The sequence below is a fragment of the Osmia lignaria genome, chromosome 6 (genome assembly GCF_051020975.1).
Source record: "Osmia lignaria lignaria isolate PbOS001 chromosome 6, iyOsmLign1, whole genome shotgun sequence".
Lineage (NCBI taxonomy): Eukaryota > Metazoa > Arthropoda > Insecta > Hymenoptera > Megachilidae > Osmia > Osmia lignaria.
Window position 1 is genome coordinate 930,831 of NC_135037.1, and position 26,353 is coordinate 957,183.

At 30.0% G+C, this 26,353-nt stretch overlaps 3 protein-coding genes and 1 long non-coding RNA gene across 13 annotated transcripts in view; 3 read left to right on the top strand and 1 right to left on the bottom strand.

Annotated features, from left to right (window-relative positions):
- Positions 1-11,478, bottom strand: part of LOC117601670 (cytochrome P450 4V2) — a 92,662-nt gene extending 81,184 nt beyond the window's left edge. The window contains exons 1-2 of one of the 5 annotated variants that reach the window (XM_076688893.1): positions 11,184-11,477; positions 3,843-3,935 (exon numbers count right to left, since the gene is read on the bottom strand). In XM_076688893.1, coding sequence (XP_076545008.1) covers positions 3,843-3,858 — 16 coding nt within the window. In that variant the 5' untranslated portion in view covers positions 3,859-3,935; positions 11,184-11,477. Of the gene's footprint in view, positions 1-522; positions 1,233-3,842; positions 4,069-6,001; positions 6,416-11,183 lie in introns of those variants that run through there. The other 4 variants (XM_076688892.1, XM_076688891.1, XM_076688896.1 and 1 more) reach the window with 4 other exon arrangements.
- An 812-nt stretch (positions 11,479-12,290) lies between these two features.
- Positions 12,291-15,345, top strand: LOC117601691 (uncharacterized). The gene is made up of 3 exons (XR_013062257.1): positions 12,291-14,143; positions 14,246-14,429; positions 14,838-15,345. It is a non-coding gene; the product is annotated as an uncharacterized LOC117601691 (long non-coding RNA).
- A 1,069-nt stretch (positions 15,346-16,414) lies between these two features.
- Positions 16,415-18,960, top strand: LOC117601678 (uncharacterized). Of its 6 annotated transcripts, none has more exons than XM_034318791.2 (7): positions 16,617-16,752; positions 16,809-16,958; positions 17,050-17,223; positions 17,301-17,402; positions 17,470-17,740; positions 17,825-17,911; positions 18,258-18,960. In XM_034318791.2, the coding sequence occupies exons 2-6, from the start codon at positions 16,852-16,854 to the stop codon at positions 17,831-17,833; spliced, it is 663 nt and encodes a 220-aa protein (XP_034174682.1). In that variant the 5' UTR covers positions 16,617-16,752; positions 16,809-16,851; the 3' UTR covers positions 17,834-17,911; positions 18,258-18,960. The 6 variants fall into 6 exon arrangements, with proteins under 6 accessions (XP_034174683.1, XP_034174682.1, XP_034174681.1 ...); XM_034318790.2 differs by adding an exon at positions 18,108-18,178 and having other exon boundaries at positions 16,744-16,958; XM_034318789.2 differs by having other exon boundaries at positions 16,744-16,958; positions 18,258-18,468; positions 18,553-18,960.
- Positions 18,961-21,962: 3,002 nt separating this feature from the next.
- LOC117601672 (uncharacterized) lies at positions 21,963-25,031 on the top strand. Its single transcript, XM_034318778.2, has 6 exons — positions 21,963-22,167; positions 22,539-23,016; positions 23,128-23,378; positions 23,457-23,679; positions 23,753-24,033; positions 24,107-25,031. Exons 1-6 carry the CDS (start codon positions 22,141-22,143, stop codon positions 24,260-24,262), a joined length of 1,416 nt encoding a protein of 471 aa, XP_034174669.2. The 5' UTR covers positions 21,963-22,140; the 3' UTR covers positions 24,263-25,031.
- Positions 25,032-26,353: the final 1,322 nt, after the last annotated feature.

Consider the following 26,353-nt stretch of genomic DNA (forward strand, 5'->3'; position numbering starts at 1 on the left):
TGGCGACATTACGGCGGCACAATTTGTGGCTTCGTTTTCGAGATATATGCAATTGGAAATTAGAATATCAACTTACGAAGTACGTGTTCCATTTTCAAATAGCTAACAGTTGAACAAATAGTCCATTCTCTAGTGCCCTGAGTTTGAACGTAATCAATACCCAACACTCTCGCGGTTCAGCTCGCGCTCTAATTTCACACGCTCTGTTTTTCGTTAATGATTTAAAAATGAAGCCTTAATCAACATTTTGGCAAAGGACAAGGTTGTTCAGAATCACCTTGGCAATCACCCCTCCAATGGATTATCACCCTTTCTGGAACACCCTGTATAAATGTTTCATGTAGGACGTCTATAGGCGTTTATAGTACATATATGTAAATTCGGTAGTCATCTCACGATAAGTAAAACTATAGTCGTTCTTATTGTTAGTAGCGAAAGGGTTAAGTGATTGAAATTTATTAGTTTGAGGTTAATCGCTAAGGGATTACTGTATTTGAAAATACTGCAACGAATAATACGTACGTTCAATCAGAACCTATAATTCTAGAAAATTAGCGTCCTTTTGTTAAATTACTCTGCAACTCCCAGTTATTTCTAGATACTTATTTCAGTTAATGAGTACACTGCATTACCTTCGACTCGAGGTATATACTGTTATTGAGAACATACCGCATTGAATCGAGCCAGTATAAGTATAATTCATGTTAATTAATGTTCTTACGGCTTACGCAAGTGTTTTAAAATTGTGTCGTGAACGTACACGGGATTACTATTGTTCTTAACTTTACTTTAAATAAGTACCATATCGAGCACGGTAAAATGGCCTCTGTAGACAAAATGACGATGTAGGGGTAAAAGGCCCTTGTTATTCGCTATAATACATGAGAAATAATTTTAAAGATATTAATACTAATCTTAAAGTTCATTTAAAAGAACTTAATATAGGTAATCTAGGAAGAATATAATCTACCAATTCACGGAAGGAGAGTGTTGCTATACCTGGTATCTGTTTAAACAGATCAAAGCCAAGTTATTTTTAGCGATAAGTTAAACAGATCTCTGTACTACGTAAAAATGTTTAATAGATGTGGAATTAAGTTTCACGGGAAGCCTATAATAGGGGTGATGCTTTTTAAAACTTTTCTGTATTTTTTCACAGGGCACCTTGTCGATGTGTTTACCATGAGTATTCTTAATACATCTTTTCAGACCATTTTTAGTGATTAACTACTAATTATCAAATGTTGTGTTTTTAAAAAATAAAAATGCAATTTTCTTTACAATATGTTATGATATTTAAATACATTTATTTAATATTAGAATTTTATTACAAAACAAATTTGTAAACTAACATCTTTTAAGAATAACCAAGTCACGCTTGTAAAAATCTATTTCACAAATAATACTATTAGATTATTAAATCGATTTTTTATAAAATAATTGTTAACAAAAAATACAACCGACTTCAAAAGGCGCTAAAAAGTATAAAATAATTTATATTTCGTTTATACAACTACGTAACAATTATTAATAAAACTTGCTGCATTAACAAAATGTGCTAAAAAGTATTAAATAATTTCTATTTCATTTATACCAATACTCCACAGCTATTCTAAATACATTTCAACCTTTTCAGAGGCGGCGCAAAATTAAAAATACTCGAATATACGATGCTGCCAATAACGATTTGATTGCGGTATGGCAAATATGGTAATTAATAAGTCGTAAGAAAACAAATTCGAAACGTTATAGGTACGGCTGAAAACATTTGTAATTGTAACGATTGTATTAGAAGTTGCCAGCACTTCTGATTGTACACTGACTGACGATGAGTTCCATCGAAGTGTCGCAGTGAAGTTGGCGTACTAACACATTCACGCCGCGTCGGTGAGCCGATTGGCGAGGTGCCGTCGCCGCGGCGTGAATGTGTAGCCAACTTCACTGCGACAACTTCGATGGGACTCAGTGTATGTATCTACATGTAGTTAATCCGCAATGGGTATGTTGATTCCTGTTGAATATTGTTAATTTGAAATTATCAAATGTATCATTCGGTAACAGGTGTGTCATAAGTTGCCAACTCCTGAACTAGGATCTTCCGAGTAGAAGAAAAGTTTTTAATTTTGCGCCGCCTCCGAAAAGGTTGAAATATATTTAGTATCCTATTTAACGATTAAGTAGATTTTATTAATAGCTGTGGAATACTGATATAAATGAAATAGGAATTATTTCACACTTTTTAGCACATTTTGAAGTCGGCTGTATTTTTTTTTTTTTTGTTAAAAATTATTTTATTTCACACCTTTTAGTGGAACGAGCAGTACTTGTAGGATGCCGTAAGGAGGCTTGCCGTTCTTATTGGTTAATTGCAATAACGATAGTTATTAACAATAAGAAAAATTAACAATAAGAAAATTCTAATATTACATAAATTTTTGCAAATGGGATAATCGTGGAAAGATCTACGAGATGTGAAAAGTTTCATCGCGATCGGTGCATTCCTTGCAGAGTACTGCTAAAGAATAGGATTTTGCAATAACAATAGTTATTATATATTTATACTGATTTTCGATCAACGCGATAAATGCTTTAATTAATGGCAAGAAATACTGTTTTTGTTTTTCAGTAATAGTGAGTTACTGAGACGCAAGGTATGCGGATAAGTTATTACATTTCATTTTTATGGAAAAATTCCTGATTTATCCAAACCTACCCTAATCCTATCCCTACCGTAACCTAACCTAACTCAGTACACAAGTATACAGATACACATGCATAATTTTCTATCCAAATATTCGATTGCGCTGCTTCGTGTCTCATTAACCAACCCACTATTTCGTTTGTGGTTTGTACTTGGGTGATTAGTTGTATTCCCTCACGAATCCAAAATATAAAATATAAAGAGAAGTGACCACCCAATAAAGAGAAGTGTGAATCGATCTTGGGGGCCTTATGTGGCGAAGCCGAGAAACCATGTATGATCTTTGTCTTTCCGTGCAGGAGAGACAAGGATAGCATGATAATCAAATAACCATACTGACATATCTACAGGGTGATTCTCTCGTTAGTGTACTCAAAGGAAATGCCGCCATACCAGTATGAATGGACCCAAGCTCTTTTTTGTTATCGATACCTTGACAGGTGGTGCATACTGCAGCTGTATGGATGAAAATGTATGTAACAAGAAGGAAAGTCCCATTTAAACGTTTCCTTCTCGTGAGACTTTCCTTCTTGTTACACACATTTCCACGCACACGGCTGCAGTATGCACCTCCGTCGAGATACCAATAACAGAACGAAGGGGTTGGGTCCATTCATACTGGTGTGGTGGCATTCCGTTTGAGTATACTAGCGAGAGAATCACCCTGTAGAACACTTTAAATCTAGCGATTTCGTAGTTTAAAGATTTTCATGAAAAGTATCAATATTTTTTCGTAATTTTTTTTTTAATATTCTTCGTACAATTATACAATGCCATGCAGAGCTCAATTTTGCAATTTGACTTTTGAAATCTTATAAAAAATGTATTTTTATAAAAAGAAAATGTTTGTTTTTTAATTTGTCCCCAAAAAACGTAAACTACTTTTCCGTGCTTCGCTGCTGTTTCGCCAAAAGTGCTACTATCACTCCTGTTGGCCCTTAATGAGCTATCAAATTAACAACTTAGAACATGTACTAATAAGCGAATAGAAAATATTATGAAATGTCATAACTTTAACCAAGCTCGCTTTTTAACATAGTGAACAAAATATTAAGATGTCCAGACAATGTTATAAAAATTAAATTTTAAAAATCATTCTATCTTTTAATATGTATTGGTGAAAATCGAAAATTGTATATACCTGGATAAATTTCCATCTTCTTTGCTTCAGCAATTGCTTCCTCGTAGAGTACTTCATGTTCCAAAAAATACTCTTCGTCCGGATGGTGGTTTACTATTGTGACCGATTGGAGATTACCGAGGGTCAAAATAAATACCAAAGCTCCGAATATACCAATATATTTCATGCTATGGCCTCTTGTCCAACATCTTTGAGAGTGATCGACACCACGTAACTTTTACACATTCTAATTCGTCCGCCAAGTCAAACATAAGTTTTAAATGAAAAAGTAATACTTATTCGAATTGATGGAAAAGATTTATCTTTTTGTATTCATTATGTGAAATGGTGTGGTATGAAAAAGTTTTTGGAATAAAAAAATAAAAAATATTTAATTGTAGTCGATTTCAAAACAACAAGAAATACCAGTATAAAGCTCAGAACGTACTCATTTCTAATCAATCTGTTTGTCAAATTGTTGAAGTATTAACTTCCTTAATTTTTTATGGTAATGAAGTAAATGTAATCCCATAATTTTCTTCCACTTCTTTTAATCAAATTTTTCACTAGTTAAATTTATTTTTTGGGTGGATGGGGGTGGCTGGGGGAGGGGGGGACATAACGCAGTTTATATGCCATGAAACGATTTTTATATTTCTTATACATATATATCACGAACCCTAAATTGTTTCAATGATGATATTTTTGCGAAAAACTGTAAACTTTGATTTGTTTTCACTACCAGATGACTGAAGAACGAATGTTGAGATCTACATATATTTATCTCATTTTCGGTATTTTAAATATATTTCATGTTTTATCACAAAAATGATTTACTTTTTACTACAAACAATATTAATACAATTTAGAAAATCAACTTGCATAACAAGTTGAACAGAACTGAATTTTCCATAAGCATCATATCATTTTTATTAGGTACGTCAAATCATTACCAAAAACTTTTTCACAACTTCTCCATAGAGGTATATGTATAAGTACATCCATATGTATAAGAATACAGTGTAAGTGGACGCGGTATAGGAATAGAAATAGAACACTGCATAAGGCCCCCCCTTCTGTCCTTATTTACATGCAAGGATACCTGCGACCAGGGCCTTCAATTGGCGGTATCTTTGTTTACGTATGTGCACTCTCTCATTGATTGGCATTGCGCGCAATATTTCGAAAATTTTTACAGAGAGAAATATAAAAGCTTTACAATTCCCGAGAATTGCGTTTTTCAGTAAAATATTTTATATAATTAAAGAATTTAACATTAAATTGTATATAAAAAGGACACAAAAAGCTCATATAAAGCATTCTCGTTCTAATGCTATCGTTTTTGTTTTTTGCACTTCATTAACTGTATTTTATTCAAATCTTTCTCTCGAAGTTTTTGAAAAACACACAGACTACTTTTCATTGTAAATATTTACAGTACTTGATAATTATCAGCAAAATTATTTATGAATAAATAATTATATTTCAAAATGTTCTTTATTCCTTTACATTTTGTAATATAAAGAAGAATTTGGAAAACTTTTTGACATTACTATACTTCTACTATTATTTGATTATTAATTGTCAATTATTTTATTACATATGTTAAATTTGTTTTAAAAAGTTATCCGTAATCAATAGAAATCAATATCAATATAAGCCATTTATTTTGAAATTGGTATGAGTTACTTTTTGCAAAAAATAAATTAAAGCTGATTTTGAAGTATTTGAAAAATATATAGTCTTTTTATCGTTAACTATAAGCTTACGAAACTAAAGAGCTAATAAAAAAAAAACGTGTTTTTAAATTGTCAACGTAAAAGGCACAACCAAATATTGCATATTTGCAACTTTTTATATTAGTTGGTTAAAATCTGTTGGAAATTGTTTGGATATGTATATGTGCTGACAATGAGAAAAATATAAGTAACCGAGGTAATAAATATAAGTATACACATTAAAATTCAAAACATTTTTAATAGGTTTAAAATAGCATAAAAGCGACTGATGCCTACTTCAAAATAAACGGCTGATATAATTTCTTAATTACATACGGCTTTATATTAATTAATAAGGTTAATATTATTACATTAATTTTTTGTTTATACGATATGTTTTCAGTTTCCCGTATTTTTCAACGTAATCAAGTAATCACACTTCATTGTTAAAAATTTGTATACCTTTGTTTTCTATAATCCAGACATTTCATATCTATCTATGTATTATGTATGATTGTCGTAACCGGAAGTATGCACAAAACTGCACGATAAGAACACTGAGGGAACAGTACTATTACAAACGATAACAAACGATAACAAACGTCGTACCATCGTCATCCAAGGTGAACTTTGAAAAGAACCCTTTGTACTCAATACAACTGTTACCTACGAAGCTGTTATTCCAAACGGTTTTTATTAATACATGGTTACAACGACGATTTAATTTTTACACTTACATACATGTATGTATGTATTATCATTTATTGATCACATAATGCTATGAACATTATTTACCTGATTACTATATTTGCAATGCATTAATTACTAGTATATGTATGCGTGTATGTACAGTGTTGAGCATTATCTAAATAAGTAAATCTTGATTTTAATCAGCAGCATTTCACACCCATAGAAACATGGGAAAATATTCAAATTGAAAATAATAATTAGAAACGCGTCATTTCAAAAGGCATTTTATTTAAATTAAATATTTAGTATTTATTATTTAGAGGTTCAAATAAGAAGCATGAATAATTATTTGTTATTTGAATAGTTCTAAATAAATTATTTGAAATAATAAAATTAATTGTTATTTACAAATAGATACAACTTAAAATAATTGTTATATTTGTTAATTATTACTTTTTATTTATTTTTATTTACATTGCAGAAATAGGTGCCTACTAAATAAATTATTTTTGACATTATTTAAATAACTTCTATTTAAATAAAAAATTTATTTGTTATTTATAATCAAAATTATACTTTTATTTACAGTTTAAATTAAAGATTTCCCCAATTACGATATTATTAGATTATAAACGCCATATTTATGTTTGACCTTAAAATTTAGTATGCCAGTATTCCGCTGATTGAATGCGTTGCATTATTAATACAGTATTAGTATCAATATCTACAATATGTATGTGTTATATAATATTTAAGGACTTTGCACAAAAATATTTTAAATATAGGTACTATATAATAATAGATAATTAATCATTATTTAGAATTGAATTTTAAAGCGAAGGTACAAAAGAATTTTTATTAAATTTCAATGCACACGTTTGAGTTGTAGTGAAATAAAATTACAGCTTAAGTTCAAGGTAAATCAAACAATTATATCAACTTATCTTTACATCTGTTATTCAAGCTAAATCGGTGCGCCTAATATCGCGTGTCTGTATGTACATAAAACATATGGTTGACTTTAATATCAAAGGTTTTGATATCATTCATTGCATACCTTCAATCCAGTCGAATTTGTATTTATCCGAGCAAAAATTTTACATTTTTTAATGATATAGTAATTTCTTCTGCAAAATAGTATTTACAAAGAAAATAAAAACATATTTGGATATTGCTTCTTTTAAAGAACAACCAATTGAAAAGAGGTAGGTACAAAGGTATATGGAATTGAAATTGAAATTGAAATTTTCTAAAATAAATTCTAAAGAATCGTAAAGTGGTGGATCCTTTAATTTCATATTGTGTACAAGAGTACATAAATAGGTACATATATAAAGTGTTAGAATTAGCAATTTCAACAATATGAATTTTTATCTTAAAACATATTCCTTATAATTAGAATAAGTTACTATTTACTAAAAATATTACACATACGCTTAAAAGTATAAATAATTTACTTAATATTACAGTTGATTATTATAAGCAATATAAGCTTTTTCTTCATTAAAAGAGAATTCCTTCTTCATCGTTATATTTAGATTTAGCATAACAATGATAATCGATAACAAAATATTGCAATTAGTTATCAAATGTTATTATTATTATTATTATTATTATCATCCTCATCATCATTAGTATTATTATTATAAACTGTTTAATGAATAATTATTCAATTACGATTTATCAGAGTTCAAAAAAAAAAAAATCAATAATAATCAATCTCAATATTTCAAATAATTTATTTAGACTTGTTTAATTAACAAATAATTGTTACTGCTTTTCATTTGACCTTCCAAGTAACAATTTTTTATTTAAGTAATTATTTGAATTAAAGTTTATTTAGATAATACCGCACTCTATTGACTTATTATGACCACCTTTGATACTATGTAACTTCTATGAATAAACAGTTTCATATCTTTACAAATAATGGAGATAAGTAAAATGATTGAGTTAGCTGACTCTCCCTATATAGTATAATACATATGTGGGTATATACTGATGTTCTAGGAATGAATATATATAAAATTATTTATTTTACTTATTTTTCATTTTATAGGTATAATCAATTTTGCTGCTGATAATATGAGCAGCATACATAATACATAATAGTGACAGCATCCTTGCTAAAATACATACAAACAATAAAAATAGTGAAAAGAATTGAAACATTACAATACAGAGTGAAGCACATAAGGTGTGAAAATATCAGTAAAATGAAAAAAATTATTTTATTTACTTAATTTACTTAATTTACACTCGGTGCTTAAGTTATCGACACCATAGTTAAAGATGCCAAGGATATTTTAAGATTTTTCTTTTTATTTTATTTGAATGGAATCACACATCTTTGAAACAATACATATAGTGGTATAGTGACAAAGAGAAAGAAATAAGAAAAGAAAGAAAAAAATCAATAATTCACAATGTGTAAGACATTCTAAATTCTAAAATGACGAATATTATACAAATTTAATATATCTCCACTGACGTAACTAACGATAAAATTTCAATATGAAGTGTCTAATATTGGTTAATTTTGGCTTAATTTTTTCTTTTCATAATTTTACGTAATAAGAACATTATTGTATATTTTGTTTACAGTTACGTTACATGTTACATTCCGACCGAAATATTTATTTCGGTTAAAGCAAACTTTTGCGAGGACAAGGACAGTCCTCATTTGGAGGGGGCCCGACCAACCCTAGACCCCTACCTATTACTCACGAATTATCGATTTTCTTACTATTGTATCCTAACACTTTATTATGCGGAATGTTCCGCTTAAACATAAGACGATGGCCTCAAAACGTCTTTAACATCTTCGCGTATAACAAAAAATTAACCCCTTGCAGTTCTGTGCCCAATATAATCGAATGATTTTATTTGATTTTTATTAAAGTTTAGTTTTATTAAAAAGATAAACATTTTTATTTTCCTCATTTTAATTTTGTCAATTTAAGTGCGGACCTGCCGGAGTACACCGAATAACACTTTGAAAATAATTACCGCAAAGGGTTTAATGTTTAATTAAATCGAGAAGTGTACTTTTTGTTTACCTAAATACATCTTTTTTGTAATAACAATGCTATTGCCACTATTTTATTGTCACGCTTTATCTACCTCACACTGTATCAACATCTTTTTACATAAATATAGTAAATTATACATATACTGTTTAGCAACTTAAAATAACATTTTTTTTAAAGAGTCGTTTGTATTTTATATCAAGTAAGTATGAAAACTGATTTGTAGGAACAAAGGAATTGAATATAATAATTATGTTGATTAAAGATTTATAATTATAAATTATACTATGAAAACAAAGAAAACAAACAAAGAATGATGACAAAAATCAATCATTGGCATACTTAACACAGTGATTGGCACAATATTGACAACAAAAATTATTACTGTTTTTTATTTTAATTACATTAAACAGTATTGATACTCATAAATAGGCATAACGTATAGATATCCAGTTATTCAGCTTTTATGCTAACTTTTGTCAAAATATTAAGCAACTAGTAGACTTGAAATTATTTAAATAATCATTGAGCTATTATTTCATGTTATGAATATTATTAGAATCTTATTCTTCTCGATAAAAACTTAATTTATTATATTTTTAGCATATAAGAATATTTTATTTTTACATGTATCATATTTTTTGTTGTCACTATTGACAATTAAATAATATTAACTAGATGCTTGAACCTACTTCCTACTGTTACCGTGTTACAAAATCAACACACGTTTGAAAAAATCATTTTTAACATATTATTCTTATACATTCTTACTAATGATGAAAATACCAATAATTAATGCACTGCTAAAATTAGTATAGTTTACCTAATTGTTTCGAAGAATACGACGTTTTTCCATACGGATCGAAAATAATTAATTTAATGACAAAAAAACAACATAAAAATGGAAGTAACAAGAAAGAACGGAATAAATACAAGAAGTTACACTCGTTGCGAGACATGACCTAATGACAAGGACGAACGATCACTAATTACACTCAATTAAGGGCCTAGCACACAAAAAAATGTTACCATCACGTTTTCTTTCTATTGTCTTAATTTCTCGTTGTATCAGTAATGTTTTTTGTCTGTTCTTTGGAAAATTCAAGAAACCGACAACTACATAGTCATAAAATGCTCAAGATTGATAGTGAGCATGAAGTTAATTAAGGTATTAGATACGATGCGACAGAAAGCGGACACGGTTTATCTACTTGAAGAATTACGTCACGACAGTGCCTTTTCTAGAAACTTAAGAAAAAGAAAATATACGAAGTAAGAAACACAAAAATAATAAATATGTATCTACAAGAACGTATTTAACACAGTATCTATTTATGTAATTTCGTGGAATCATTGTCTTTAATAAGAAAACTGAATATTTGTGTAAAAATGAGTATTATATTAAAAAATTAGATATAATACCTACACTAACTTATCATTATAGTAGATACAAAATTGGTTAGCTGCTTAAATGAAGTATTGAAATTATATTAACATTTTCTTTGTATCCAATGTTTATAATTTTATATTGAAACAATGAACTGTGTTTAATTGTTTAACGATAAGTAGAACAATCGAGTGGGAAATTTTACTGGAATAGGGAAATTTTTCTTTCGCAAAATTCAAAATCTTTTTTCACTGTTATAATGAACAAAGATATTCTAAGGAATATTTTAATAGAACTATACAGCAAAATATCTTTATCTGTTCTGTTAACCTTTGATCTCTATTAAATTATCTCTGTTTCCTCCTTTCCACGAGAAGAAAAACCCGTTGTTATCTATATGTAATTCTGTTTTTAGGAAAATCTAACATCAAAAGCTATATATGTTTATAAAGCTTTCACTTTCGTTGGCGTAATTTTATCAAGTAATCTCTCACGTGTTTCTTTTCATTTATTTGTTAAATCCCTGATTTATTCTTACCATTATAATGCTCTGTTTATACCATAAGTAATTTTTGGTAAGGTATCCATTCGAAATATCATGTTAAAGGCTGCTATCACAATGCAATCAGAATCCTAAACTCAGATTATACTCGGAGATACACAAACTGAAGGTATAAAAACTTCCGGTTAAGAAACTGTAAGTTCGTACATTTTTCATTGAACGCGATGAGAAGAATGAAGTGTATAGAACACGTTATAAAAGTTCGACGGATTCGAATTGAACGAGCATCCGTTGAAGACTACGGACCGCGTTGAACTGTCGACCGAGGGCTGAAAAGAGTATTAGGCACCACCACCACACCACCACTACCTCCATACTGCTCTTACTAGTACTTACTTGTCACTCGTCACTACTATTCACTTACTATAGATCGTTCTGTTGTACTACTACCTTCTTTCAGTACTGGCCATCATCAAAATAAATTTTCATTCAAATGTTAAGTATACGAATTAATTCAGATCTTTTCTTTTTTTTTTTTATTAATTAAACATTTATTTTTAGAAAGTCGTGGTAACTTCGAACCGTTATTCCGTCATGGATAGTTTTGCTCCAGGGATTAGTATCATTTCAAACCGATTAGCAATGGAAATGTAAGTCGCGGGAAAATATTCAAATTTAGAATAGTAATTAATGGCAGCAAATTAATTCCTACATTTACTAACCATTTAAATAAAAAAAATCATTTGTTGTTTGGGAATTAAAATAAAAAGTAGAAATAAATATTTATTATTTGAACCAACCTTAAATAAACTATTTGAAATAATAAGATTATTTGTTATTTACAAATATAGCTTAAATTATTATTTTTAAACAATTTTAACAATTCGGCATTATCTAAATAAATTTTAATCTTAATACGAGCCGTACAGATTATCTCAGTGCATTTTCTATTTTCTGTCATAAATTTACTTTTAGAGAATTATGGTAATTTTAATTATTCAAATATTCATAGTTATTACCGGTAGTTTTATAGTGTTTCAAATTCGCAGAATGGCGACAAAATATATTAGTTTTTAAATTTAAATCTAATTTTTAAAGCATTTTGTGTAAATAGAAAGTTATTCGTTATTGTTATGGCAGCGCAGTGTATTATAGCAAATCTGCCATCGAAAAATATGTATCTATATAAAAAATATATAGTTCCATTTAAAAAATGAAACTTGACCATCATATCTTTTAAACTAATAATGTAAATAAATTTTCGTTCACGCCAAAACATAGGCCCCATTGTACCGTGTAATTTCCATATAAACAATTTTTCGTGTCATCAATAGTTACGAAATAAAACAGCTGTAACCACTTTAAGGCGGACACCCTGTATTTTAGGCATACGCGCCCAGAGTCATAAAACTCGGTACCCGATACCCTGGTCAATATGGATTAGCGCGATCTAATTACACAAAAATGTTATAAAAAAGGCTACAGTTAGCACGAAGAATCAGTCGAAAATCAGCAAGCCAAGCAAACAAAATCTGCATCCGAATCATTATGGGCTTTGAGGCTGTTTTCAACCTTTAACCAACTGATTCTCGCGTTCTGCCCCCTCGGCAGACGACTTCGTACAACCAGAATTGCTTCTGGAGCCAGATTTACGCACTAGAACATTCCTTGAACCTCGGCGGTCCTCCTATTTCTACGAACAAGAATATCAACGTAGAAAAAGTTCTATTGATACTGAAGTTAATTAATTACAGAAGATCACCGTATCAACTTATGCTAATACAAATCACATGTATTGGCTTAGAAATCATTTCCTTATATACCTGTGTTAACACAAATTATGAACACGAATAACAATAAAAATAGCAACAAAGAAGATCATTAGATAAAAGTAAAGAGAAAAGAATAAATTCTACATAGATTGTTATGAAATTGAAAAGAATTCGATGCATTGCTTTTGAACTTCTTACATGATCATAATAATTATTGTAACAAACCGAACGATGTCCGTTACTACTTCGCGATTGATCGCGCGGATTTTAGTTTTCCCCCTTCGAGGCTATAATTCTCGAATAACTATATTAGTCTGACGATTCGTTGAAGCGTGTTATTTTAATAATTAATTTAAAATAACTGTGGGATTTCAGTTTCACGAATTGATGACTGGTTGCATGTCTGTGAATCTCGATTGATCGACTATTAGAACGCACGAAGTCGGACGTTGAACTGCAAATATCGATCTGATGACTGTTTCAGATCTTATTCGTTCGAAAAAACTTAATAGTAAGTGAGAAGTGAGTGACGATTCCTCGATTTTCGCATGTTCGGAAGAAACATAATTGATTTTCGCACGAAAAATTAATTTTCCAATCAGCGTGTCCCTTAGTGTCGCGACCACCCTTTTGCACCCTTAGCACGATTTTAACTTAGCATGGGTCGGGCAATACTTGAGCATACGTGAGAACTTCGAAAGTTCCATCCAGGTTAACCCTCAAAGGCCAAGTACCGCTGTGTCGACCTTTCTCTAATTTACCCTTCGAAAGAAACAAGTTCATGGCATGATTTCAGCTACATATTGAGAACGAAGCGAAAATGATGAAAAATTCTAAATGCATTGTAAGAAAAAGGTAAATGACTATTGGTGAAATATTTAAACTCATATAGACTGCTTTTCGAAATCTCGTACATACATATACATATTGTTCTTTCGTACGGAACACTTATGAAAAGGAAAAGAAGCTAAAAAGACCATTAATCGGCACTTTTTTAAGAAACTGTGAGTAATTTTAAAAAGTCAGTATGATGGAGATAAAAGTTATGTAAAAGTCTACTGAATCGAGGTAATACAAAATAAAAAAAGGTCTACCTATTGTCAATAATAAAAAACATTTGACCGTTTTATTGAATTTTATATATTAGCAAATTGAATAAATTGAATTTAATAACTGAATTGAATAAATTGAAAATTTGTTGCATTGTTCGTTTAAATTACGAAGGTGCGTTACCTACAATGCTGTTTAATATTATATAAATGTATAAATTTAATATTGTATAAATACAATATCATACTCTAATGTAGATCATTTTCTTTTCCCCAGTAATGTTTTTACTTACATAGAAACCGTTGTGAACGGCCATGTATGAGCAAGCATTGAGTGGGTGCCTTGTAAAGGGTTGCTTTCCCTTACTTATTGATCTCGTCGGCGAATCATTCTATGATTTCAGCTCTATGTATATCTGTCAAAGCTTACTTGGAAGGATAGTTCTAAACGTCTCTATCTAGTAATTGCCTGATTATTATTAACAAACGTTTCATAACAATATACCTTAGTTTATTTACTTTGCAATAACTGAATTAAACTTATTAAATAAGTATAAATGCTGAGAAATTTATGTACAGTCTTTCTGTTTTTATTTTAAAGAAGAAATTACTGATTAAAAATAGTAAGACGCGATTGACCCTTTGAAATTTAGATATTTAAAGGGATCAAAACAATCAACATAACTTTTAATTATTAAGTATTTCAAAACTTAGTGTGTAAATTAAATTTGAAAATTTAAATTTCAAAATTCAAGTTCCGAACTTTGTAATTAACATTTCAATAAACAAAATTCAAATTTTGAAAGACCATATTAAAGATAGGTCTTGACTACTTTGACCTTGATGACCAAAGAATAATATTTTCACAGGGCGATTCTGTACTTTCCAAGAAACAAAAAAATATAAAATAAGTCAAGTTGTAAAAAGTACGGCCAGGGTACAAAAATATGACCGAAACTGTAACTTATTTAGTTGCAACTTTTCGGTCTCATTTGCTTCGAATAACGGTTTATAGAAAAAATAATCATTCAAAAAGTTATGAAAGACATCATTTACAATGATTATTACAAATTATAACTGTCTTGTAAAACTAAAGAACAGTACAAAGTAATGCAGTATTGATAAAAATTAATACATATATTATGAATGTATTATGAAAGCAAAAAAATGTTTTCAAAAACAAGAAAGTAATCATTCAGGAAGTTCACAGACAAAAGGATTGAAGATTTATATCGAACAATTCCAAAATCCGATAAACTCATCGCTATCAGCAATTAGCATTCTTTTTATTATTTATAATTTCATGTAATAAAAACGTTATCGTATGTTCTGTTTTTATTTGTATTACCCAAATAGTTTTTGCGAATAGACAGCTTGGTCCCACCTAGGTCTCTATTTAGTTAGAAAGAACAATAAATGATAATAAATGTTAACAATATTAATAATTACATTTACTAATATGTAACAACCATTAATTGTTGAATTACCGTAAAAGATTGTATGTAATTGAAATATTTTTTGTTTTTAATTAGGTATTTTGGAAAATTTTCAAAAACAAAACTACCTATAAAAATAAGTTATTCTGCATTTTCAACTGTTTTTTATACCGTCCGCATCTGCTAAGTTGATGGAATGCGGGTCTGATTAGTCGTGCCCCACCTTAGCTTACGCCTAATTTCGACCGTAATGTATTATTGGTTAAAGCGGTACTAATTAAACTTATGTAAAATTAGAGAGTCGGTCGATATATGCGAAGGACCCCCCTTGTCCTGTGCTATCCCGATTCTCACCTAAGCAGATGCAGAAGTGAAAACGTCCTACTTTCGATTGTATCATTAATATTGAGACACCCTATACATATATAGATACATATATTCACTTTGATAATTTGTTAATATATTTATCAAATATTATGTTTTGCTTGCCCGCATGTTTAATCTTCTACTTCAAACACCTGTTCTATTTTACCTATTCATTACTACAAATTTTATATTAATAATGCACCGAGTGTGGCACATACAGTGTGACAATTAAATACTATCGACAATATTAGTTATATGAAAAAATGTTAATCACGATAAACTGAAGTATTTTATGACACATTGGCGGATTTAGTTGAATTTTTTATACATGCGTAATAATATCAAATACATTTTTAAGTCATTGCCTATTTTTTAAATGAAATTATACATTTTTATATGATTCAAACAATTCATGAGATATTTTTAAAATCAAAAGTTAAATATATCCATAGACATAGTAAGTATAGACCAGGCATCCATTGCATAAGCGGTGATGCATACGATGAGAGAGAGAAAAGATATAAGAGGAGTTTCTCTCTCTTTTCAATGCCGAAGAAGTGGGAAGCACTTCTCCTCATCTCCTCGCTTCAGTTCCTCCTTTTCCCTATTGCGCTATGGCACACCAACTGCGCAGCGACTTCAACTGTTGTTGATGTTCCTTTGTTCGACGAGAACATTCCTTCTTTCCTCTCTTCGGCGTCCCTTGTTCTAATACGTAAAAATGGTTAATGCGTGTTGTGTCTGCGGAAAAGAAACAAATCCAAACGAAAATCGTACATTTCACAGGTAAGTAATATTTTAACGAATATACTTGTTTTCACGAGAGAGCATAACTGAGCCACGCAGGTTGAAGATGGTAGGGGAACTCAGCGAGCCTCGAAACTCCGACTCCGCTAATCGCTTCCCACTTCGTTAACCACGAGTTTAATATACGGGGTGAAACAATAGTACGGTTGTATAGGAAAAATACAGAATGATACACGTAAGTAAAATACCGTGCTACCTGTTATATACTCCAAATGATGCGCTTTCGCGTAGATGCACCGCGTGGAGGCGCCTCAGTAACGTTGTGCGCAAGCGTATGGGAATGGGAGTATCGCCAATCAGGGCGAAGATGCGCACGAATGAACGAAAACTGGTCTTTTCGCAGTTATACTCTCTCGTGAAAGCAAGTATATGTAAAAAATTGTATGCATATAAATTATTCAGAACATGTTTTCAAATTAAAATATTTCAAAAATATTTTATTCAAAATACTAACTAAAAATATATTATTTAGCTTCCCTAAAAATGTAGACCGTAAACAAAAATGGTTTGAAGCAATCGGTCATGTTGTTAATTATTCATCTGCTCGTATTTGTAGTGATCATTTTTCTAAAAATGATTTTAATCATGATAGTACAGAAAGGAAGCGTCTATTTTCAACTGCAATACCTATAAGTAAAGAGAATAGGTAAATCATTATCATTATTTAGAATTAATGTGGTTATTTATATATTTAATATTAATCTTATACTTTTTTAAAAACAGTTTAACACACAGGGAAATAAACGAGCAGACAAATGAAGACACAAACTGTTTAGATCAAAACACGAATGTTGCTGCTACTAGAAAGAGGAAAATTAGTAATGTGTACGTATTTGTAAGTAGTGATTACATATATCAATTTAATTTTATTCAATAAATTTTTTAATTATAGGCAAATCGGTACCTGTAATGAAAATGTGCAACATAAAAAAATTTATTTGAATCTTCCAAGTAATGCAGTTGCAACATTTACAAGAAGCAACTTTACATCTGATGAGGCATGGAATACATTTGTCAGGTCAACAATATATAGTAGGCAGAAAAGGAGATTTATTATGCAAACATGCAAACGTTTGAGGAAAAGAGTTTGCAATTTAAGAAGCTTATTGAAATTTTTGGGAAATAAGCGGTTATTAGCAAATAATAGTATAGATGCTATAAAAGTAAGTAATAATGCTAAAATATTTTATTCAGTAAAGATAAAAATAAGATGAACTATGATAAAAATAAACTTTTCTTTATAAAAGATTAAATAGGTCCAACTATGGAGTCAGCAAACTTCACTGCACAGTAAATTCTCAAAGAAATGTCAACCACCTTCAAGGTTGGAAAAGGTTTGATGTTTTAATAGTTTTTGCTTTTTCTATGATTTTATACTGATTATGAGGCATGATGCTCTATCTATTCCTGTTTTATATTTAAAAGAACAGTTTTAAACAACAATTTTTGACACTTCCTAAAGCTTATTTTAATTTGGAAATTAAGGTGTTTATTACTTTAACAGAGTTTTTGTTTTTTGTGTGAAATAAGATAGCTTGAATTAATTTCTATTACTTCAACAAAAGTACATGAATTTTAGAAACACCATTAATCCTAAGAGGGTCGGTATTAATTCACTACATTTATTCTTAAAAATTCTATATATATAAAATAAGTAACAAAATTTAACTTAAATTGTAGAATATAGTGCCACCGCATGTAGAGGAAATTATTAGAAAAATGATCACGAAGAAACGAAATGCAAGTTATACACAAGAATTAAAAACATTTGCGGTTACCCTGCACTTCTATTCTTCAGCTGCGTATAAATACGTTAGGTCATCATTTTTAAAATATCTACCTCACGAAACTAGTCTCCGGAGATGGATGAGAAATTTTAATAATGAACCAGGTATTTGTGAGCAGGCGATATAAGAAATTCGTAATCAAATCAACCAAACCAAAAATGGAAATAAAGAATTGATTTTTACTTTAGTGTTTGACGAAATGAGCATCAGAAAAAAAATAGAATTTGTGAATGGAGAAGCTGTTAGGCTTTGTCGATTTAGGCAACGGAGTCACTAGCCAAACTGAAGCTAGTCAAGCTCTTGTTTTCATGCTTGTCAATATAAATGGAAATTTTTAAATTCCTATTATATTATACAATATCTAATTTGTCAATGTTTTCGTTTTATGCCAACTAACATTTTTGAAGATGATTCGCATATGCTAGATCATCTCCGTTATTTCATCATCGCCGTCAAGTTATTAAGTTAATTTTAAAAAGTTTCTAGAAGTACGTTTGTATTATGAAAGTAAACAGTTTCAAAATAATGTTAATAGGGTAAGAATGCGTAATAATAAAATAACTCTGTAACAAAGACAATAAATAATGATTATTATTTCGGAAAATTATGGCTTTTTTTAGGTTCCTATATATTAATAATCAACGACAGCTAAGAAATAATTCTAAAAGAATAAAACTTCATGTTATTTTTAGAAGAAACATTTTATCAGCTTTCAGTATACGTTGTAATGTGTCCGCAATTAAATGCCAATTGTGAGTTTTTAATTGTTATACTACATTAGCGACGTCTGCGCATTTAAATAATATCGCGCAGGCTCTTGCGTAGGCCTTCCCCACTTCTCTGGTATTGAAAAGAGAAAGAAACTCCTCTTATATCTTTTCTCTCTCTCATCGTATGCATCACCGCTTATGCAATGGATGCTCGGTCTATACTTGCTATGTCTATGGATATATCATATCAAAAGTTTTGGTTAGGTTAGATTAGGCTTTCTTAATATTTAGGTTAAAAATTTCTTCTTTTAACCTAAATATTAATAACTCTAACCTAATTTAACCTAATCTGTTGGAATAAAGAATTTATTTTGGAAGTAAAATAACTCACAAGATTCAACATTTAAAATATCTACTGAATTATTGATTTTTCTACTATTATATTTAAAAATTCTTTATATAAAATGTTCCAGAAAAACAATTTACGTAAAAAACATACAGAGTGAGACACCTAAAATAGGTTATCTGAAAATCTCAGCTATTATTGGCGATAGAAAAAAATATATCAGACTAAACTCGTTTAGTGTCGAAGGGCACATAATCTTCATTTAAAAGAACGACATTGACCTTCATATTCATCATTAAGGACCTTGTATATTCACTGCGCGTTCACCTATCAAAAAACTATGTATTAACATCAAATTATGCATCTCTCAACATTAAGCTTTAGTCTGATTCATCTTTTTCTATCATCAATAACAGCAAAGATATTCAAGCGGTCAATTCTAAGTGCTTTAATTTCACAAAGCATTTAAATTGTTAACTGAAATTTTTAATATTCCACTTTAAAAACGCGGACGACTGAAATGTCCTTGATATCTTCACGTATAAAAAAATTTAATTAAGCGGAAGTATCCGTTCTAAAACATTTCAATTCCTAAATAGATTATGTGCCTCACCCTGGAGATGCAGACACACATGGAGATGTGCATGTAGAAAAACTAAATGTAATCCGGTTCGATCTTTTTGTTTACATTCTATTTGTTATGGGTGTGACAGTGCCTAGCCTTTACATGCTCTATGTACTTTCTATAATGACACATCCTCTATGTGGTTCTTGAAATAATCGTATAAAATATAGGTACTATCGTACATGTACTAAAGTAAGTTACTATTTGTAAATTAACAGTATATCTGCTTGCAATTATAAAATAACAATTACGTAGTCGAATAATAATAATAATAATAATTGTTTAAAATGCACACATTTATTTAATAGTAATATCTTTTACACCCTTTTAATTGATATCATATGTTATTAAATTAAAATATTTACTGCCGGGTCTGAAAAGCAGGTCAATCGTTCAGTGCCACAAGGTTTGAATGTTAACGATTTGGCCCGCGATATCACGTGATCATATACATATATGTTTAGCACTATTAATCAAGCACACAATATTGAGTGATCGACAGAGAATAAACTAAAATGAAAACTTGTAAATTGAATTTAAGAAACGGTGTATCAAATATTATTATTATGTTAAAAGGTGTTTATTTTAAATTACTAACTGTATGCGATAAAAAAGGCAAAACGAAAATACGATCAAAAATGAACAACAAAAGATATGCTGTCTCTAAGAAAAATGAAAAATTAATAATTGAAAATTATTAAAAATAATGAATTTTTGATAACAGCAACGAATTAACTCATCTGAACGGGTTAATTCTTTACCTTATCAAACAAAATATTCTTCCTTATGTTATACTGTTATATTTCAGCGAACAATTTATTTAATCTCCTATAATGTTGTGAATCAAAATGAATGTAGGCGATAAACGTCCATGCTATTATGGGCCATAACTGATTCATAACTGTTCTATCAATTAATTGGGCAACCTTTAAACGATAATTTCAATTAAGCTATTTTACAGATACACATATATGTATGTATATTCAAATAAATATACGTATAGTTATTTAATTATCAAATATTTTTACTCTGATTTGAAAATTGATTCATTCGGATTTCCTTGGATCATCATAAAGTAAGTTTTAAAATTCGCGTCGAATGAAATCAGAGTTAATAAGTATTTTTTATTTGAATAAGAAATGCATTAAATAAAAATTATTTTGTTTAAAGAGTTAAATAATTTGTATTCTGAATTGATAATTTTTTATTCCAAATAAGGTTGTAATTAACAAAATAAAATAATGTTCTTTTAACACTAAACCCATCGACGTTTGATGTACACTAATTTTTAAGTTGAAAATAATACAAAAAATTAAATAAATACGGGATAAAACATAATTTAATATTATACATAATCCATTTTTTAATCTCGACAATAGCCAACATATACATATATTCCAGCAAAAATATCTTGAAAAAAATCTGAACTGATAACTTTGAAAGTTGCACGAATTTCAGATAATTCAGTGTAAATCTATCATTGAAGCTAATGAAAATAACCTTCTTTGAGGTTTCGACGACGATAAAGATGTATTATGCTTCAAAAACACCTAATATAATTATTGATATTCAAATAAAACGCGTCCAAGTCTGAATTTAAGAATCGTAAATAGTTATAAAATTCAAGTTAAATAAAAAATAATTTAATATTCGAATAACATTGAAAATTATTTGTACTTCAAATACAATAAAACAATATTTGATTTCTGTGATTTTTAAAAAATTAAAAATATATTTTTCAAAGGGTATGTTTTATAACAAGTGAATAAAAAAATAATTTTTATTGTTGGTTAAATAATAGACAAATAGACAATAATTCAATAACGCCCAAGATTGCTTGAAACTATACATGATTGCAGCAGTAAGGAATTTGAGAATTCATGCGCAAAAGAAACTGTCATTTGTTTCAAACTCATCGCATATAGTTTGTGCCGCATTGCACAGTTTAAGCTAGAAACGTCAGCACTTTAAATAGAAATGTTTTAAGAGAAGTAGGAAAGACAGTGGATATTGAAGTTTACGTAGAATTTGTTACTGTTGAAACATTATATTAAAATTAAAGATTGTTGCGTATATTTGTAACAAAACGTGAAAAATGTCATCTGAACCTATTTTAAATCCCGTAAGTAATAACTCTTTTATTTAAAACTTTTCTTAATTGATTAAAACTCTTAACTTCTCTAATTAAATTTAACCCAAAATAAGTCAAATTTCTGCAATACGATTTTAATTACTACAAAATCCAATTTATTAATATAATAATTTGAATTTTTTGAATTAATATTTATATTATGAATTTCTTTTAAGTGTAGATAATTTAAAATTACAAAAACATTTACTTGTTTGTAGACATTTATGCCTAGTAAGAAAAATAATATTCAATATCTGTATTTTTACTTTTATTAGTTATAATCTAATTATATTTTAACTAGTGTTTTTTTAATAATTACAAGGACAGTAATATTATGTTGTTAAATTTCTGTGTTTTAATAGCCAATTCCTTATGTGGGAGCTGTAGAAAATGGCCTGATACCTGGTAAAATGGTAAAAATTCAAGGAAAAGTTCCTTCGGATGCTATAAGGTTTGCTGTTAACTATCAGTTAGGGCCTACATTAAATCCGAGAGATGATATAGCTATTCATGTTTCACCACGATTCCAAGATGGATTTATTACTAGAAATCATATAATGTCAATGAGTTGGGGTCCGGAAGAAAATGAAGGACCCCTGTGTATTCAACCTGGACAAGAATTTGAGATATTTATTTTATGCGATCATGCATGTTATAAAATAGCTATAAATGGCAGACATTTTGCAGAATTTGTTCATCGATTACCATATCAAAAAGTTACGCATTTGGTTATTGACGGTGATGTAGAAGTGAATTCTATCACATATGAGAATGTTTCTACTGGTCCTCCACCTTCTACACCTACACCAGATGTACCTAATGTTAATGTTGGACCACCACGTAATTAAATTCTTCATATTTCTTTTTTAATAAATACATAGAATTATATTTTATAATTCCGCATCGCAAATATTATTAGTTAGTAGTTTCATAACAAATATGTAATTTCAGCACCAGGTGGTTTATATCCAACAATAGGTTCACAAGCACAACCTCAAGTTGGCTATGGACCTAACGCATATTTTCCACCTAATCCATATGCAGGGCCTAATTATAATCTTCCTCACGCATATGGATATCAGCCTGGATATGAAAAACCTGAAGAAGAAGATGCATTTAAGGGATGTTTGGATAAAGTTGGTTTAGCAATAGGGGGACTAGTTGCTGCAGGAGGCATAGCTGCTGCTGCACATGCTATGAATGTATATAATTTCAATATTTAAGCATTTTAAAAAATCTAGTAATATTATAGTATATGTAACATCTACTATCATTTTTAGAAAAAAAAAGATGAAGGTGAAAAAAATCAAGAAAAATCAGATGCTTCTAATTTAAAAACAGAAAGCGAAGGAGGTGGTTTAGGAAATCTTGGCTCTCTTGGAGCTGCTTTAGCCAGTAGTTTAGTGAATTTTAATACTTCACAGAGCAATTTGTCTGCACAACAAGGATATCCTCCACAACAGTCAAATAGTGGTGTATTAGGCTCTCTCCTTGGAGCTCTAGGTATTATATATATTTATATTTTTAATACTATTTATGTACATATTATAAATTGAATTTGTGTGCATTAAACAAGGTGGTAGCGGAAATAATGTACCAGCACAGCCACCGAGTCAACCAACCGATCCACTGAAGGGAGCAATAGGATCCTTCCTTGGTGGTGTTCTAGGAGGTGGTGGAAATCAGCAACCAAATTATCAGTCTTCAGGAGGTTATGGAGGAAATTATCAACCTTCTGGTGGTTATTCTAACCCGCAAACGAATTCAAATTCAGATTTTTTATCTGGAATAGGTTCAACAATTGGATCGTCATTGCTTAGTTCTGCTTTTGACAGTTTTGGTAAACATGGCAAAGAGGTAAATACAAAATTCCAAATTTGTAAATATACAATTTGTAAGTACATATTTGTAAATATTTTTATTTACACAGAAAAGTCATGGTGATAGTCATTCAGTTTCTCCGCAGCCCCATGTACTAGATCCCTCACCATCGGTACAGACTCCTACACATTCTGACAGCTCTTCTACTTCAGGACAAAAGTTATCTGCTGATGAAATTTCAAAAGGTCTGGGTTTGGATAACTAACGTAAATTAGAATAAAAATATGTGTAAAAGTATACACAATAATATTATGCTCTCTGATGATATATACTGTAAATTTAACTATACTAATACAAATATTACATTGCACATATTTGACTCTGTTAAAGACATACATAGAAGGCAACTGATTGTGCTTTTAGCATGAAATATTTCAATGAACAGCGTCAGAAATTTGACACAAATAATTCAGATTGCATACTAAATAATTTATACATCAATATGTTCAGTTTGTGTATGCAGGTTATTATTTTTCTAACTTTTGAAAGTACGAAAGCATGTTTCATATGAATGCTGCTCGATTCAATATTATTTATGGTAATTATGATCATTAGGGTATTACAGTTTATACCAATAACATGGCACTAATAATATTACACATGATGTAATAAAACGGCACTAAAAAAATGTAATTTCGTTAAAAAAAATTATCTCTGTAAATTATACTTGAAAAGCAAATTAAATAAATTTGTTTCCACCAACAAATCAAACAACTTTCATATGAAACATTTTTTATTTTCAATATATTCAAATCGGAAATATTGTAGATATATATGTTACCGGCAAAGTATAAACTTCAGGCAATATATATGTATGTACACTGTCCAGAGATTTCCAGCAATATACATATAAATTAAAATCATTATTTCAATTTCCTAGGTAATATACGGAGTAAACTGTGCTTTACCGGACCTTTTTTTTTTAATCTATAATTTTTGATGTGTAGAATCCAAAAATGTAAGTCTTAACTTTAGGAATCCAATGGTTAAAAAGTTATGAGCGTGTAAAGTTTGACACCGTTCATTGGTCAAGAAGCCAATATGGTGTTACAGTAACGTAGCAAATGCGCTAAAAATATTAAACTTTACACGCTTATAACTTTTTAACCTAAAGTGGATTCCTAAAGTTAAGACTTACATTTTTAGATTCTACACATCAAAAACTATAGATTAAAAAAAAAAGGTCCAAAATTTTAGGTCCGGTAAAGTTCAGCCAATATACGCATTACCTAAGTAAATTATTTTACAATTAGACAAAGTACTGTTGAGAGATAGAAAGTACATTAGAGACACGGCCCAGGAGCAAAGGGAGCACTTCGCACACTCCGCCCTATCTCCACGTTTGATTCTCGCGTTCAAAGTTCGCCGCAATGCTGACTTCGTACCATCTCGCTTTGTCGCGAAGTCTCATTTATTTTTCTTCTTTGTTCGGTGTCGCGATTAGTGTGTGATCACATCGGCCAATAGCGCGCGATACTCTAGAATGCATGTGCGTGAGGCGTGACGTACCGACTACGACTAATCGTACTCGTATTCCTTTCTGTATACTAGAATGTAGATTCTATCTCTCAACAGTATACATTGTTGTACTACAGTAAAAGCGGGTTATATGCAACGAAAGATTGGCTGGATATATGCAACATCGCTATCCCCTCCACTTGGCGAGATCCCCCTAAGTGAACCGAGACGCTCGACGAGGAAGCCGTATAATACGATCCGAACCGCTATATCGGTGTGACTAATCCTAATTCAACGATAAAACTCTTTTATTTTTAACTTTTTCTTAATGAAACTTTTACTAACGCATTTGTGTGATTTTTCTGATTTAAATGATACCAAACACGATATAGTTTGAATTATATTTATTCTGAATATGCTGCTGAACTAATGACTGCAAATTAGGTGCTTTATGATGTTAGGAACAGCCCGTGATTTCCATGAAATCGGACAGTTTCTTCCTATTGAAAATTAAAGTAATTTACAAGCTAACAGTAATAACAGAATGATAATAGAATAAATAACATAGAATTGACACCTCGGCTACATACGTATAAGGCAGACCGTACACCAAAGATGCATCAAACACGCAACATGCAACATTAAATGCCCAGAATCGACACCTCGGCTGGATATATGCAACGTTGAAATGCCCAAAATCGACACCTCGGCTGGATATGTATATGCAACGTTTGAAAGCAGAACCGACACCGCGGCTGGTTTTCATTTCCAACCCTCCTTTGCTTTTCGCCAACTTTTAACATCAATTTTAGCAAGTAATTATAATTGAAACTATATC

Coding starts and splice junctions, on each gene's coding strand:
- LOC117601678 (XM_034318790.2), top strand. CDS start 16,744: ATGATACACGTAAGTAAAATACCGTGCTACCTGTTATATACTCCAAAT. Junction 16,959..17,049: donor GCAAGTATATGTAAAAAATT/GTATGCATATAA, acceptor TATATTATTTAG/CTTCCCTAAAAATGTAGACC. Junction 17,403..17,469: donor AAGAGGAAAATTAGTAATGT/GTACGTATTTGT, acceptor TTTTAATTATAG/GCAAATCGGTACCTGTAATG.
- LOC117601672 (XM_034318778.2), top strand. CDS start 22,141: ATGTCATCTGAACCTATTTTAAATCCC. Junction 23,017..23,127: donor TGTTAATGTTGGACCACCAC/GTAATTAAATTC, acceptor ATGTAATTTCAG/CACCAGGTGGTTTATATCCA. Junction 23,379..23,456: donor CTGCTGCACATGCTATGAAT/GTATATAATTTC, acceptor TATCATTTTTAG/AAAAAAAAAGATGAAGGTGA.